The sequence below is a fragment of the Phoca vitulina genome, unplaced genomic scaffold (genome assembly GCF_004348235.1).
Source record: "Phoca vitulina isolate PV1807 unplaced genomic scaffold, GSC_HSeal_1.0 scaffold26, whole genome shotgun sequence".
In the NCBI taxonomy this organism is placed as follows: domain Eukaryota; kingdom Metazoa; phylum Chordata; class Mammalia; order Carnivora; family Phocidae; genus Phoca; species Phoca vitulina.
This window is the reverse complement of record NW_022589729.1, coordinates 19,286,204-19,303,063: the sequence shown is the minus strand read 5'-3', so window position 1 is coordinate 19,303,063 and position 16,860 is coordinate 19,286,204. Positions and strand designations below refer to the sequence as shown.

The following is a 16,860-nucleotide window of genomic DNA, read 5'->3' as shown; positions in this document are numbered from 1 at the left end:
CATTAAAAAAAAGAACTCAGGGTTCCTTGAGCTCTTTGGCGAGACCACATAAATGCAGGGCATTATTAGCATCATTACTATTAAATATTAATAAGGACATTAGCATTGTCTATTATAAGCCTGAAAAAGAAGCTCCAAGAGCCCTGGGTCGAAATGGCTAAAAGAATAATTAGGCCCCTCCAGGCCACAGACCCCTTCTGGCCCTCAAGCAAAATTAGGAAGGCAAGTGTAGATAGACTAGTGAGCTTTCCCTTCCAGCTCCACCTGCTCAGTTCCACTGGGCTCCTCCCGGCCTCATGCAAATCACGTTCTTTCCAATCCCCAACACCCCCCTGCCAGGAATGCACTCTTCACTTCCTCTGTCTACCCAGGCCCCATCCCAGAGGCACACACCCCCATCTACCGAACCCTTCACCCCTCCCAGCACCCTCTCTCCCCCACATCTGAATTTCTGGCAGTTATTCTGCACTCCCAGCCTACAAGTATTTACTGAGCCTGCACCAGGCACTGTGCTCAGCAGGAGGGTGGGGGGCGAATGGAGACATTCAGGAGATAATCTCTACCTTCAGATACCACACAATTGAGGGAACAATGATCAGTATTTTGCATGGTTCTTGGCAACACAAAAAGCACTTTTAAAAAGTCATTGTGTTTAGGGGCACCTGGATGACTCAGTCAGTTAAGCCGCCAACTCTTGATTTCGGCTCTGGTCATGATCTTGGGGTCCTGGGATTGAGCCCTGCGTCAGGCTCTGAGTTCAGCTAGGAGTAGGTCTGAGGATTTTTCTGCCCCTCCTCCCCCCCCAAATAAATAAATAAATCTTTCAAAAAAATCATTGTGGGGGCACCTGGGTGGCTCAGTCGTTAAGCATCTGCCTTTGGCTCAGGTCATGATCCCGGGGTTCTGGGATCAAGCCCCACATCGGCCTCCCTGCTCAGCGGGAAGTCTGCTTCTCCCTCTCCTTCTGCCCCTCTCCCCTGCTCGTGCTCTCTCTCTCTCTCAAAATAAATAAAATCTTTTAAAAAATTAAAAAATCATTGTGTTTAATCCACATGTCTTCACAACTATCCTAAGTAGGAATAGGATTATTCCCATTTTACTGATGAAGAAGTGGATTCTCAGAGCAATTAAGTATCCTTCAGTGATCTGCCCAGTGTCACCCGGCTAAGAGTTACAGAGCTGAGACACAGTCCAGTTGTCTTGACTGCAAATCCAGAGCCACCCCAACCACTGCGGCAGAGAAAGACTCAGCCTCATAGGTGCACACCCTTGTGATTCAGGTGGGGAAGCTGAGTCCCCAAGAGGCCCAAAGGGAAGTACTGGCATTTATTAAGCATCTACTATGGGCTTGGCACCATGCTAGATACTTCATGCGTGATTCAATGCTCACGTCAATTCAGGGAAATTTGAGTCTTGATCCCCATTTTTCCAGGTGAGGAACCTGGGGCTCGAGGTGGGAAGCGGCTTGCCGTGATCACAGGGCTCAAAGTCGCAGGACTGCTCGTCAAGCTGGTCTGGTTGCAGAGCTTTGTCCGAACTGCCTTGTCCCCCTCCCCCAAAGCTGGGTACGGTCAAGTCTGCTACCACTAACCGACTGCTTCCGGGAAAGTTACAGGCACGTTGAAGACAGACCACAGCCTCTGGCTCTTGAACCGCCCCTCCTATAGGCAGAGATGCTGCTCCATAAACACGTGTCTCCCGGGAGCTCTAGGAAAGGATCCGAAGTCTGAAACCAGAGGTAAAGGTGCTGGTGGCTGGAGAGGCCAAGTCAACCTAAGTGAGGTTTGGACTGATGAAGAAAGAGACCTGAAGACGATCAGTCCCCGCTCCCTCCCCATTTGTCCTCTGGGGCTGGGCTCTGAGCCCGGCCTTCCTTGACCATTTAGAGATGCACTGGACTCCACTATTGATCTGGTGGAGCTGTAAAGCGAAGGAGCAGATGGTCTAGGAAGGGTTGGGTGGCCCTCAAGATGCCTCTGGGGGCACACCCTCCAGGGGCCACCACATGTTTACAGGCAAATTAGTGACTCATTTGATGAGCCACCTGATCATCCTCCACTGGCCCCTCTCTGCGCCGTCTGGGGGCCTGTGGGGACTCGACTCGGGGATACGGTGTCCTACTCTGGGCTACACAGAGACATACTGATTAGCCACAGAGGGGAGAGGTGCCCCCTAAGTCAACTAGTGAGGATTCCGGGATCTGGCAGATGCTAAAAGAGAGGAAATTGTCCTGTCCCCAACTTTGACCCCTGCCCCCACCAGAAGGGCAGTCGCTGGTGACTGGAGGACACGGCATAGTGATTAAAGCACGGATGGGATGCTGGGAGCAGACCAGCAACCTCTGCTTCTCCGATTGTTCACTGTTTACCTTGAGCAAGTTCCTTAACCTCTGCGGGCATCGTGCGTGAAATGAGAACAATGATAATGACACTTACCCTTCGGGGGGCTAAGTCAGATGAAGCACTCAGCACAGCTCCTGGCCCATTGGAGACACTTGAATTATTGTTAATAATGTATATAATGATTAATAATAATATTATGAAATACTTTCGTTATTACCAGACAAATTGACCTCACAGGCAAAACTCAGCCTGGACCCCCAAACATCTACCCCATTCTCTCCTCAGGAGCAGGAGCACCTTAGAAGCTGGCAGTGAGGATCCCCAGGAACCCCCAAATCCATCAGGACCAGGCTCAGCTGATGAAACAGGCAAGAAGATGAAACTTTGGGAATTGTCTCCCCCCATCTAGATCTCAGCTTCATTAAGTACTCTTGCTTGTAAGTACTCAGTAAGCACTCTCGCTGTGGCTGCAAAGCCCCCCTGGGACGGGCAGGCAGGTGGCAGAGGAATCAGAGAATCTGAGACCCAAGTCACCGGGCTGATCTGATCCGGAGGGAACTGTGTCCTTCCCAAGCACCCAGCCCTCACGGCAAGGGCAGCAGCTGTCCTAAAATAGAGTCACAAAGACAGCTGTCTCAATCGAAAGCAATCCTTGCAAGCATTTCCAGACCCTCGGCCCCTGAGTCAGCCCGTCCCCTGGCCCATCAGCCCCGCGGCCACAGACGCACCATCTCTTCTCTTGGCAGCCGGTTTCTGCTTGGAGAGAACTTGAGGCCCTCCCTTCAGAGCCCGAGTTGACCTGCATGGCCTCAGAGGGCAAGGCTCACCTCAGATGCTCAGGGCTGACATGCCAGCCCTAGGGAGACAGACAGACAGACAGACAGACAAGGACAGTGTGGGCAGAGGCAGGAAAGGAAAGGACATCCCGGAAGGGATGAACAGCACAAGTTCCCTGAGAAGCGTCATCAGCACGATCAGATGTCTCTCCGTCAGGAACAAAGAAGACCCTGAGCTGGGAGAGCCCCTCGGAGCGGAGCAGAAGGGCGGGAGGGGAGAGCAGATGGGACCTGGGCAGGCATTCTGGACTCGGAGTCTGGGCAGCAGAACCTCCCCCCTTCCACGTCCTCTCCTTTTTCGGGACTTCTCCCTCAACCCAGGTCTGCCCCGAGCCCCGGCGCCCTCCCCCCGCCCCCAACTCCGGAAGCCACGGAGCTGTGTTCCAGGCTTGGCAGGTCTGGCCATCTCAAACTCCGAGGCTGGCCTGGCCCAGCCAGCTATTTCAGCATCTGGACCTCTCCCTAGTCTTGCCGATGTGAGCTGGACAGCAGGTGGAGCAGAGCGGGGAGTGAGACGACAGCGACAGCCTGACAGGGCTGACTGCCGCTGCGAATGGCTGTACCTCCACCTCCAGGCCCCAGCCTGCCCGGGCGCAGCCCCCCACGTGATAGGAACAGAGCAGAAGAGGTGTGCCACTGACCTGGATGAGCACCTAGCCTCTCAGCACTGGCAGGAAGCTTGGCCGTCTTTAACCCCTTCACATTACCAGTGAGGCTCAGAGAGGGCAGGACACGTAGCCGAGCACACACAGCCAGTCCGTAGCAGCGCCCAGACTACCCTTCAGACATTCAGACCCTCAATCTAGTGACCTCTTCATGACCTTCACACTGCTGGTTGATTAAAAATGGGCTTGGATCCATAAGTACTGATGTGGAAAGCTGTCCAAGATCTATTAGACAGTTTAAAAATATTTTGCCAATCATGCTGTAGTGTGCGATCCCATTTTCATAAAATAATACTAGTAACCCACATACTTACATACATGAAAATAATAAACCGGAGGCACATAAGTCAGATTTGTTAAGGGACTTTCACTATCTATTTTTAAATTTTCTCTAGTGTGTGGATATTGTGACAGAGCCCTGTTACTTTCATAAGCTAGGGGAACAATAAAGATGAACCTGTGGGGCGGGCAAAGGAGGGCCCCTCCATCCCACTTGCCCCGCGCAGCAAGCTGGAGATTTCTGATCCGGACGCCTGCCTGCAGTAAGGGGACTTCAGGGGGAGGCGAGGAGTTTGCCTCCGTGGGTGTCCAGGGCTTGAGGAGCAAAAGCCACTTTCTGCTCGCGCCGCACCGCACCCCTCGCGGGCCCCTTCGGCTCCGGGCTGGGCAGCGATAGGGGGCTGGGGCAGGCAGGCAGACAGCGCCCATGCATTATGGAAGACGCGGGCGCCCTGGCTTGCTCCCTGGTCCTTAAATGACAGCAAATGAGGTAAAGCCAGAAGGGTGGGGACGGGAAGGGGGCGGGGGGGGGGCAGAAGGAAGCCATCTCCGGGGCCCCCGAGCGTTGGCTGAGGACCGAGCCAGCCAGTGAGCGGAGCCTGGAAGAGGGAGGAGCACATCGTGATGCAGAGATGCTGCAGTGGCTCTGGGCGGGCGCGCACACACACAGGCGCCCTCGCCCGCCGCCGCCGCCGCCGCCGCCGCCCCCGCCGCCCCAGGAGCGCGGCCCGCGGCCGAGGGGAGCAGGGGAGGAGAGGAGGGCGGCCCCGGGGGCCAGCGGCCGGGCTGGCTCCGGCTCACCGCCTCAGGCAGCGTCCACCTGCCCCAGCCAACACCCTTCTTTCTCCCCAGGTAGGTGCCAACAGCTTTTGTCTCCCCCAACTCCGGGGGGGAGGGGAGGGGGGCTTCCCGGCGCTGCCCCGGCTCAGGGGCTCCGGCTCAGTTTCCTTGCAACTTGGGAGGGGGCAGGGGCAGAGCAGGAGCCCCGGCCCGCAGCGGCTGCGGCCAGTCTGACTTCTCGCCCAGCCCCTGGGGGGCCGGCCACCGGACCGGAGGTCCCCTCCACCCTGTCTACGTGGGTGGCATCCTCAGGGGCCTGGCAGGCCGAGCCTGGCCGGGAAGCTGGACCCCAGTGGTGTCCAGGTGTCCAGGAATTCCAGCCGGTACGGACACCTGCCTACAGAGAGGGCAGGGGCCCCAGGGCCTGCCCGGCACCCAGGGCCAGGACCAGACGGTCCATGAGGCCAAGCCCCAGACTCTGGCCCGCACACACACCCCCCCCCCCGCCGCCGCCTCCCCCAGGAGTCCCTGGGTGGAATTGAGCCTGACCATCCAGACCTGAGGTGGCCTTGGGTCTACCTCTGTGGGGTGACCCCTTTGCAAAGTCTTGCTTCAGTTAGAAGCTGTGGAAGAGAGAGGGGGGAGTGGAACTCAAGTTTGGGCAAAAGCTTGTCCAGGAGTGGGGACTTAGGGAGGAGAAACTGAGGCAAGTCACATCCCCAAGGGTGAGAAGCTGGGAAGCCAGGGCTGAAATTCCTTTTCTTCCCCACCCAACCTTGCCTTCTCCCCAGATCCCTCCCCTCCTCCTCACTGGTGGGAGGGAAGGATTGGCATCAAGTTTGCCTTTCCCTAGAGGAAAGGGGCCTGGGGAGAAGGGGGGAGGGCTCATCTTAGAGGGTCCAGAAAGAGAGAGTACCATGGGGCTTACATCACCCATCAGAGAGGTGGGGGAAGCAGCCTCAGCCGGTGTCCAGAGCTGAATCCTGTTGCCTTCCCCAGGAGGGATTCCCAGGTATGGGAAACAAGAAAGGGGGTGAGATGACACAGCGCCTGTGGAAGGGGACAGTCCAGGTGCTACATGGAGACAAAGTCGGGACCCTTCAGCCACACAACACTGGGGGCTGAGCCTGTGTCCCGGGAGGAAAAGCTGTCAGTCAAGGTTGTCTGGAGGTTTGGGAATCCAGGCAGACCAGGAGAGGGTGGCCCGTGAGAAGGGCAGGTTCTCTGGCCCCCAAAGTACTTGCCCTTAACGTTCCCCCTTCTCCAACAATCAGCCTGTGACTGGTCAGACCCCATTGCCCTTCCTTTCAGCCTGACTCCCCCAGAACCCCCAGCCCCCTTCCCAGCCCAGGTAGCATCCTTTTCCCTCTGTTCAGAGGGGGGCAGAAGAAGAACAGCCCGAATAACCCAGTCCCTCAGGGGGCTCCCAAGATCTCCTTCTGGGCTGCAGCCTGAGGCTCCTCCCCTGACCCTCTGGCCAGAGAGATGCTCTGTCCACTTAGCCTGCCGTTCACCCTCGGAGGAACCAGATGAGCCACTGGAGATCAAGGGCAGCAAAGAGTGGGCCACCTGTGGGAGAGGCTGATGGGACCCTGGCTCCTGAGGGTGGAGCAGGGAAATGGTACCCTGACTCCTGGCCTTGGGAGGAGGGACCTCTGCCCCCCACCCCCAGAGCCGGCAGCATCCAAGCCCCTCCCCAGGGTGCCTCACCAGTTAACCCCTTTCTAGCCAGGCTGCAAAACTACTCAAGCAAGGCTTTTGCCACAAGGTCAGAGTTATTCCTAATTTCCCATGGGATCTATCGGGAGTCCTCAGCCAGCAGAAGGGAGGCGGGAGACAGATGGGAAGGGGGCATCAAAGTCACATAAGGTTCACCCGTCCTTCTGGTGCTCCCCAGCGGGAAGGGAAGCAGAGGCACCCAGGCGGACAGGTGCCTGGAGCTGGGTCCCCTGCTCTTTCAACTCTTACAACTCGTTCATCTTCTACTCCCCACCTGGCCAAGCTCTTCGCTCACACTCCCTTCCCTGGCCGAGTGTACCCCTCCAGCCTCAGGTCTCAACCTCCCTCCACACCATTGCCCTGCCAGATTTCACTCCTTATGCAACTCTCTTCCAGCACCTTCTCTGCCGGCAGTTGTTTAAATAGAGACACATGTAGGTTAGGCTTCTGTGTTCAATGGGATGGTTGTACATATTGTCTCTGACTGACCAAATTTAGTCCTCAGGAGCGAGTACGCAGAATGGGGTCTCCCCAGGGCACCCTCTCGGACCCTGAGGCCATGAGGGAAGCAATACATTTGGGGTGGGTGGGAGGATGTATGTGTCCTACCCCCGCCCCCACATCCTCAAGCCAAATGTTTGTGAGAAAGCATATCTCAAAGATGATCTCTAAACCTGACCGTGGGTGGTATTTGTGATCTAGGGAAGATTCCTAGGGCAGAACCAGGGGGCTGAGGAAGAGGTGGGCGATACACAGGGAAAGAAGAACCAGAGCAAAGAATATGCCAGTGGAACAGGAGGGATTGAAGTCAGACTGCTATAGACACCTCCTAGCCAGGAAGATGAGCCATGAGGAGGAGGGGCAATCTCCTCTCCAGGGACTATTCAGAGGGTTTGACGACTGGGGTCTGGTCCACAGCTAGACAGCCCTGACTGGAGGCAGATGTGGGGTGGACAGCCCTCTAAATTCCTTCCAGCGTCGGGTTATGTTCTTTCAAAAGGTAACGGGGTGACTCATAAGAAGATAGACATCCTTTTCAGCCCCTTACGCAGGCCGGCCATCTCTCATTCTTCTGAACCACCCTAATCTAGACCAACCTCTCCCACTTGCCTCACAGGGGCGTTTGCGAACCTGGAAAGTTCATGGGAGTTTCTGTGGACTCTGTGCCCTGATGGTAACCATCTTGGAGTAGAGAAGTCCTTTCTTTGGCTTAATGACTTCTCTTGGTGCAAAATGAGCCCATGTTTCCATGTTTACCCAAAGATGATGCAAAGGTGTGACGCTGTCACCCAAAACTGAGCGCCCCCTGCCCCAGGACACGTGCAAGCCCAAGCGCACCTCAGCACCCTTCTCATCTAACGAGCCCGCCCCCACCCCGCAACCATCCAGATGAACCTGCTGGATCTCCTCAAGCCCTAGCCCACATCCTCTCAAAGTGTGCCGGCCTCCTAGACCAAGAGGCCCCCCATCCTGCGTTTGGCTGGAAGGCAGACTTCCTGCAGTACTGCCCAAGAGACACGGTTAATCTGGGCCCCGGAGCAGAAACCAATCTGAGGGGAGGAGCAGGTCCAAATGCACCCCCACCAGGCTTGGCTCTGAACCAGCCTGCAGGAAACTGTCCAGGAATTGGGGGGAGTCTCCCCTCTGCATAGGGAAATTGGTCCGCTGATTTCTTCCTAATATGGTTCTTTAGAACCAAGCTGAAACAATCGTCCTACTCCTGGCCTCTCAAAAAGGGATGGTCCTTCCAAAACCCTTGCTCAATCTGTCCCACTCCACACTAGCAGGGGAGTAGGGAAAATCTGGGTCTGGGTATGGCTTGCCCCTTACCATGAGCTCCTCCCAGGAGGATGCAAAGCTCTCCCTTCTTCCACTCCCCACTCTGAGGGGTCTCTCCAGGGGAGAGAGAGCCAGGGCAGGAGAGTCAGAGACTCCAGGCTGCAGAGGAAGGGCCAGACTCCCCTGGTGCTGAAAGCTCAGACAAATGCGGGAGCCTGGGGTCACAGCTCCCCCCAGAGGGCACAGCAGTGCCGTGGCTAGGGGCTCGGAACCAGCTGCTAGTACAAAGAACCTGCGGAAAAAACTGGGGAGTGGGAAGGGAGGGAGCACATAGAGGGGCCTGGGGAGAGACCCAGCTGCACAACTCCCCTGTCCCCACCCAGTCCCTGTCCCCCACTGGGGACTGAGGAGGTCCCCATCCCACCCAAATCTGTCCTAAGGACCTCCTCCAGTTCAGGGCACCAGCCTTTCCCACCGAGACCTTTCCACCACTACCCTCCTCCCCCAGCAGCTCCGGCCCTTCCTGGCCTGTGGCCCCACCAGGCCACCGCACACCCCTGTCCTTCCAGAGAGGTGTGGAGTGGTTCAGACGTTCCTGGAGGACGGTGACCTATCCCGGGTGGCTGTTCCCTCCCTAGGCAGAGTGCCCCTCCCATCCTGGACCCTGCAGGCAGGAGGTGGGGGTGGTCAAGGAGCAGGGCCTGCTGGGAGCGCCCATGTGCATGTCCTCACCAGGTGCCCTCCTGAACACACGCGCTCTGGGTGTGATTCTATGTGCTTGTGCCCTCGTCTCGGGTGGTGTGCTTGCAGCTACCTGCCCGGGCCTGTTGCACGTGTGGGGCAGAGCGGAGGAAGGCACCTGCCCAGGGAGACTGTGGGAATCCGTCAGCGTCCCACACGTTTGTGAGCGCCGCCCGAATGTCATGACCGTGTGGGAGTGAGTCTGCCTCGGGCGGCGTCTGTGTGTGTCCCTCGGTGTGCCGGGGCCCATGCTGGAGGTCCCGGGAGGGTTCTCAGCGGTAAGATCCGATCTTCTGAGTACTCGCTATGGCCAGGCCTGCTGCTGACCTCCCCAGGGCCCCTTCTCATCCCCATTTTGCAGGTGGGGAAACTGAGGCTTGGAGAGGGTAGGTAATGAATGTAAGAGGTAGGGTTATGCTAGTTAGTTGTATGCGAACTAGTAAGGGCCAGGCCGGTTGGCACAGAGCCCACGCTGTTAACCACTGTGCTGCACCGCAGGATGGAGGATGGTGGGTAGCCGACGGGCTCCCGCAGTACTTCTTGGCTTATAATAAGTCACTTAGTCTCTGCCCTGAACTGGGCTCCAAACTTCCCCTTATCCTACCAGCACCCATTTGAAAGTCGCCAAACCCCTCAATACTCAAATCTCCATTATCCAGGGGAAGAAGAGACAGAGTCAGGGCCAGGAGCTGGGTGTCCCAAGTGGTCGCATTCAGGCAGAGTGTATCTGTCATTTTCTAGCTGGTTCTGTGCAGGGGTCCTCAGCCCAGAAAACCCTGTCGCGTGCTGGAGTCTGGCTCACAGCTTTCCGTCCTGCAGCTCTCCCCCAGGCCCTTTGTTTCCTGCACACAGCAATTCAGCCCACTTCCCCTGGTGCCCCCGAACCCCAAAGCAGCCCATTCCCTCACGTGCTGCCGCCGCACAGGACCAGCCCCTGACGGTGCCAGCCTGCACCCGCCTGTGCCAGCCTGCGCCAGCCTGCGCCCCTGCACCCCTGCACCGGGGCAGCTGGCCTGGGCCAGGCTTGGCTGGCTCCGGGCTCAGAGGGCCGGCTCTGGGCCTGGCATAGCTCCACTCCTGCCTTGCTCCCGACAAAAAGGCCTCCTCCCCCCTGGGCATTCTAGAATGTGTCATAAGGCAGATGGTATAGGGAAATGACTGGGCCACTTAGTGGGTCAGGAAGCTCTGCAAAGGCTGTGTGTTCATCACTCTCTCCCCAGGGCTTAGCACCATGCCTGGCACGTGGTAATACACGCTGGAAGGGAAAGGGATGTGGGGCAAACCTGGACGCCGGCTGCGTCACCTTCAGGGAGGCAAGAAGCTCAAACTTTGACCCAGGTTCCGTGTGTGTGTGTGTGTGTGTGTGTGTATTCACACAAGTCCTTGGCACACAGTGGAGTCAATGTACATCTGATTGGCCTGACTGGTCTCTAGTGCTCCCCAAAGGCAGCCCCAGGAGCTCCTCTATCCCAGCCCCTCCCCAGGCCATGTCCCTTCTGAGGCAGGTCTCAGTCCCCAGGGGGTGCCCAGGGCCGTCAGCCCAAGGTAACTGATAAAAGTCTGGATTAAACTGAAGTGTAGAATGAGCAGTGGGATTGTGTTATTCATGATGTACGCCTGTGGTAAGAGCTAACAGGTAATTCTGACCACTGCGGTGAGAAGTGCTCCAGGGTGAGTGGTCCTCCTGGCAGGTCACAGAGAAACAAGGCAGGAACTGGGTTGTCATGCCCCGTGCTGGGGACACACACTCACACACACACACACACCAGACATACGCGTAAACGGACACAGACCCACGCATAGACACAGAGACCAAACCACACATATACGCAGGGACATCGAGACACAGCACACAGATGGAATAAACATCACACACCTGCGTGTGCTCACATGTGCACACCCCCCACACACACACTCGCCAGCACTGCTTGTGGGCAGCACCGGACTCCTGCCCCGGAGCCCCCAGCCCCAGCCCCAGCCCCAGCCCCAGCTCCCTCGGTCATCTGCTTCTGCTTTGCTCGGGCACACTCAGGATGAGCGCACACTCAGGATGAGCCCGGAGCCCAGCCCAGGCTCCTCCCCGCGCGCACCCTGCCCCCTCCCTGAGCTCCCAGGAGTGGCAGGCAGACAAAGGGCAGGAAGCAAACGATGATGGAGCACCTTCTCTGTGCCAGACCCCAGGACGCGCCGCACCAGCACCGAGGGGCGTTTTCAAACTTTTTGGAACCAAGGAACCCTTTGTTTAAAGGGAACTTCCAGGAGGTGAAGCGGGTACAAGTGGACCTGCTCTGGCTGAAATGGGGAAGGGATCTGGAGCCCCATCCTCTCTCCACTCCCCCATCCGAACCGTGACCCCAAGGCAAGTCCAAACAGCCCCGGACTTCTGCAGGGCGCTCCATCACCTCCTTTCCCATTCAGAATAGCTCTGGAACCTAAGTGTTAGGACGTCCACGTGGTAGATGAGCAGACCGAGCTTCCCCCGGGAGGAATAACGTGTCCGGGCTCACAAAGCTGTGAGGAAAGGAAGGCATATCACTGACTCTTATCTGTGGATTCCAAAGCCTGTGATGGTTTGCAGTGCCCTCGTGGCTCCCTATCAGGAGCATAGCATCCAGGGCCATACTTCTAGATTCTTCCATGACAAAACACCCTGCTGACCTTAGAGACCTGAGTGTGTGTGAGAGAGAGTGTGCGTGTGTGTGTGTGTGTGAGGGTGTGTGAGTGTGTATGTGAAGGTGTGTGGGGAAGAGAGTGGGAGTATGTGTGAAAGTGTATAAAAGTGTCTGAGAAAGTATGTGAGACGAAGAGACGGAGTGTGCGTGTGTGCATGTGAGAGGGTGTGTCCGAGACAGAGCGAGTGTGTCCGTGAGCCTCTGAGTATATGAGAGAGAGAGTGTGTGTGAGGGTGTGTGGCCTGGGGAGTTGGCCCTCGGGCAGCCCTTGGGGAGCATGAAGGCTGGCGCCCCCGAATCAGCTCTGCGGAGAGTGGGAGCGTGCGACAGCTGCGTCCACTGCTGGAGGAGCTGGTCACAGCTGCTCGCCATCAGTTAAATGTGACCCACAAGTCACACCTACTGTTCGCGGGGCACTTTGCTGGGCACCGGCCATACCAAGATGAAGGAGCCGGTCTCTGCCCTTGGGGAGCGACAGGCTCTGAATGGAGGCAGCCGCACCTCCACGGGTGGGCGCCAAGGGTCTAGTCGCGAGCAGAGCTGCAGTCTGTGTGCCTGTGGGGGCCTCTGAGGGCCTCTGAGGGGCTTCCTGGCCAGTGCAGAATTTCTGTGCTCCAGTCTGGAACTGAAAGTGGCGAGGACAGAGGGGGTGCCTGGGCATGGGGAGGCGGCACCTGGGCGCCTTCCTGACAAAGGGAAGTGGATATGAGGCTGGCCGTGGGGCAGAAGAGGGAGTGCCAGATGTTTAAACAGCACTGCCCCACTGCCACCCCCACCAACACCCAGCTTCTCAGCCCACAGCCTCCCTGACTCCCCCTCCCTCCCCCAGCCTTGGCTGTAAAGGAGGCTGAGAAAGGCTGCAGGCGGCCAGATGTTGAGGTTTAAAGGGGTTTGGGAGCCCTTTCTTTCCAAAGGACTAGAGCATGAAGTGAGACCGGGAGATCCTGGGCTTGCCTTGGTCTTTAGACCCTGCACTGGCCGTGGCGGCAGACTCTGAAGTCATCTGCAGCCTGCCTTCCCCTTTCCCCGCCGTCCCCCCTTCAGGGGACAGCATCCCAGGCCCTCAGCCACACTGCATTCTCTGGGGGCACTGCAGTTTCAGAGCCGGCAGGGACCTTAGAGCACCCATCTTACAGATGAAGACACTCAGACCCAGAGATGGTGTGGATCTTGCCGCCGGGCTCTCCCCCAGTCTCAGCCCCCTCCCCCTTTTCAGGCTTCTGGAAAGGCACAAGGAAGAGAAACAGAATCTGCATCTGGGTTATCTGCTCCCCGTGGCAGCTCTGACGGGGAGCCCTGGGAGCCCAGTGACCCAGGCTCCCTCTAAAACCGAAAAGCAGACCCCTGAGATTCCACACTAGCCCCAGAACTCAGAACGCCAGCCTGGAGATGGGGAGCAGATGGAAAGGCTGGGCCTGCCCGCCCCTCTCAGGATGAGGCCCCATCTCGCTTCGGGATGGAGGGGAGCTCTGACTTGCTCTGGGTGCCCCCGCCCAGGGAACAGGTTCTCCAGAGCTCTAGGATTTAACCAAGCCTCTGTATAAGAGGAAGGCTCCTCTGGGAGCCACATTAACTCTTGGATCCTAGAAGGCCTGTGGGGGCCCATCAGCCCTCCTAGCTGGGGAGCACTGCTGATGGGGCCAAGGCTAGGGCTCCATGGTGCACAGAACATAAGTGCCTCACCTGGGGCCCAGGTGAGAGGGTATGAATAAACCAGTGAAACTCCTCCTCACTGCTAGAAAAACAAGGAAGACCCTGACATTTTTTTTTTTTAAGATTTTATTTACTTGACAGAGAGAGACAGCAAGAGAGGGAATACAAACAGGGGGAGTGGGAGAGGGAGAACCAGGCTTCCCGCTGAGCAGCGAGCCCTATGCGGGGCTCGATGCGGGGCTCGATGCGGGGCTCGATCCCAGGACCTGAGATCATGACCTGAGCCAAAGGCAGATGCTTAACGACTGAGCCACCCAGGCACCCCGACCCTGAGAGACTTAATGCAGCTTCCAGAGGGGCTTATCACCCCCAAACCCTGGCAGCTGTGGGGGAGGGGCAGGGGAAACTGGGGCCCAAACCCTGGAGGAGGAAGATGCTCCCCACCACCCAGGCAGGGCCCTGTTCTCTTCTGGACCCTACATCAAGAGCTATTACCACTGAGGGGCAGGTGGGTTCTTGCCTCCCAATTAGTTACTGCTTTTACTTCCCGAGCAAAGCCCTGCTGGCTGCGGTGGGGGGGGGGGGGGCCGCATATACAGGGCAGAGCCAGACTCCCAGGGGGCCCCTTGTAGGCACGCAGCCCGGAAAGAGCTCCTCTGTAACAGCCAAGCCCCTTCCCCTGGGGGCTTGGGGAGGGTGAGTGCGGAGCAATTCCGGCCTCGGCCTCGGGGAGAAGCACTGCCTACTTACCGGGGAGCCAGGAAGGAGCCGGGAGGGGCTCTCCTCGGCTCAGAGTCCTCCCCATTCTCTGCCTCCTCAGGTCCTTCTCAGCCTCCAGCTGGACTCTCCCCGCGCTGGGCTGAGCCTCCTCTCCTCTGCCCCCCATTGCCGCCCAGGACACCCACCATGGGGACACCCACCAGGAGGAAGTCACACCTGCTGCTGCTGGTCGCTGTGGTCCTTGTCTCCTTTCCAGGTATGAGGGTTCATCTGGGCTCCAAAGCCCAGCAGGATGATTCTATTGCTCTATCATTGCTATTATTTTAGTGATGACTTCAGAAATCATTGACCCTGCATTGCTGTGGCACTTAGATTTTTGAGGCCATTTCCTTGCTAAAATTTTCCCATTTGTGGATCTTACCTTCCCTTCGAGGTCAGAAGGAATGAGTCTCCACCAAAATATAGATGAAAGAAGCACGATCCAGAGAGGCTGAGACTTGCCTTGGGCCACACAGCAAGATTATGGCCCGATCAGATCTCCATGATCTTGTCCTCCAGCAGCAGCCCCTAGCAAGCCGTGCTGTCCAATAGGGTAGCCAAGAGCCACATGGAACTATTAAAACCGAGATTAAATTAAATTTTACAATTAGTCCTTCAGTTGTACAAGCCACATTTTAAGGGCTAATAACCATATTGGATAGCACAGATTATAGAACATTTCCATCATCACAGAAAGTTCTATCGGATCCTCCCACTCTAGCGTCCTCTGACATGAGGAGACAGGGATCGATACCACAAAACTCTAGGAGGGCTCCCCAGGGCCACGCTGCGGCCTGACAGACAGACCAAGTGCAGGACGTGAGAAGACATGAGACAGAGCACGGGGCGGCCGAGGCTGAAGGCCGGAGGGACCCAGGCAAGAGTTCTCTTGCCAGGGGAGACGTGAGGTAGGGAAAGCGTTGGAGGGAGGCCGGCAGAAGAGGGCAGTTGGGGCCCAGACCCAGGCTGGCCGGCCCCTGGGGAGCATGCGGGGAAGGAGGCGCCGGAGACCCAGCCAGTCCAAGAGCTGGAGGGAGGTCCCCCGCTACCTACTCCTGCCCTGGGGGGCCTGTTGGGACTGCCTGGCCTCTCTGCCCTGACCCCCAGCCCAGATCAATAGACGCCTCTTTTCTCCGTAAAGACCTCCATGGGAGGAAGCGTCCCTGTCCTCCACCCCTTCCAGAGTTCTAGCTGCTTCCACTCCTCCTCCCTGCCCCACGCCCCTGCAAGACTGCGGCCGGCCCGTTTTAGGTTCTGTCTCACCCGGGAGGACTCCACTGGCACATTTCCAGATGTTCTCATTACCTCCTAACTGCCTCCCAGGCCTGCCCCCAAATCAGTGAGGCTGCAGGGAAATGGGGCTGACCCAAAGGCCGGAGGGAGCCTCCCAGCCCCTCCCATCCCTACCCAGGGCCAGAGGAGCCGCTGGGGTGGGGAGCTCAGGCTGCACAGAGCAGCAGACAGCCACCCCCGAGAGAGCAGAGGAGAGGCACCGGGGGTCCTCAGCACTGTCCCCCTGTCGGGGACAGCTCAGGCCGGGACCACATCACCTGAGGCAGGGGGTGTGGGTAGCTGCTGGGGTGTTAGACCCAGGGATGCAGGAAGGCCCAGGGAGAGGGGACCCGGTCTGCCACATCCCCGAGCCCCAGAGACCCGAGTGGAACATCCCATCACTGGCTCTCACCCCTCCCAGAAAGGTGTCTCCCCTCGGGGCTCCCCTCACTAACCTGCGCTGGAGAAGCAGCCTTGGGTCCCTGGCATCCAGGCCAGGAAAGGCAGCGAGGAGACCCCTCTATGTTCGCGTCTCTCTAGCCTCTTCCTCTGAGGCTTCCAGATGCCCATATTTGGGGGAGCAGCGTTGCCAGAACAGGGAATCAGAATCAGAGAGGATGTGGAACACGGGCAACAAGGGAGGGGGCGTGTGTGTGTGCGTGGTGGGCGCGAGTGCAGCCTCAGAGGAAGGTGTGGGGTGAATGAGAGTGTGTTTGTGGATGTTTAAGACGGTGCCAATGCCAGCGAGTTGTTGCGTGGACCGGGTGCTACATTTGGGGGGATGACGGATGTGCCTGGAAAACCTTCCAGCAAGAGTGATGGCTCTCCGCCCCCGCTGCCCTCCAGAGGAAGCGCCCACATGGCACCTCTGGGCGGGGGGGAGGACAGGCGCCTGATGGGGACTGAGGGGAAGAATCATGACCACTGTGGCTGAGGACACCGGCTACGGGTGCGGCTGGCCAGGATCCCAATCCCTGGATCTGCTCCTCCTCGCTGTGCGATTTGGGGCAAGTTATTGAACTTGCCTAAATCTCAGTTTCCACGTTAGGGAAGTAAGGAAATGTCAGTGCCTGTCTTGTAAAGAGGGTAAGAGAAGAAATACGAAGTGTGGCATCCGATAAAGAGCAAGCACTCAATAAATAGCACCTGTTTTTATCAGTAGGAATACGTGCATGTGTATAAATAAGCGCACGTGGACATTTGTAGCCGGGTGTGCGTGGAACAGATGTGTGTGTGACTGTGTATCTGACGGGATAGCTCAGAGGTGAGTACGTGTGTGCACGCGCGCGCACGCGTGTCAGGAAGTATGTGTAGGTGAGAGAGGTGTGGGCGGGTATTGGGCCGAGGATGCCGAGGACAAAGC

The 16,860-nt window shown here is 57.6% G+C and overlaps 1 protein-coding gene across 1 annotated transcript in view; it reads left to right on the top strand.

The window, feature by feature from the left end:
- Window positions 1-4,833: 4,833 nt before the first annotated feature.
- Window positions 4,834-16,860, top strand: part of CNTN2 (contactin 2) — a 32,154-nt gene continuing 20,127 nt past the window's right edge. Inside the window, exons 1-2 of the mRNA XM_032422217.1 lie at window positions 4,834-4,974; window positions 14,287-14,442. Coding sequence (XP_032278108.1) covers window positions 14,373-14,442 — 70 coding nt within the window. The 5' untranslated portion in view covers window positions 4,834-4,974; window positions 14,287-14,372. The remainder of the gene's footprint in view (window positions 4,975-14,286; window positions 14,443-16,860) is intronic.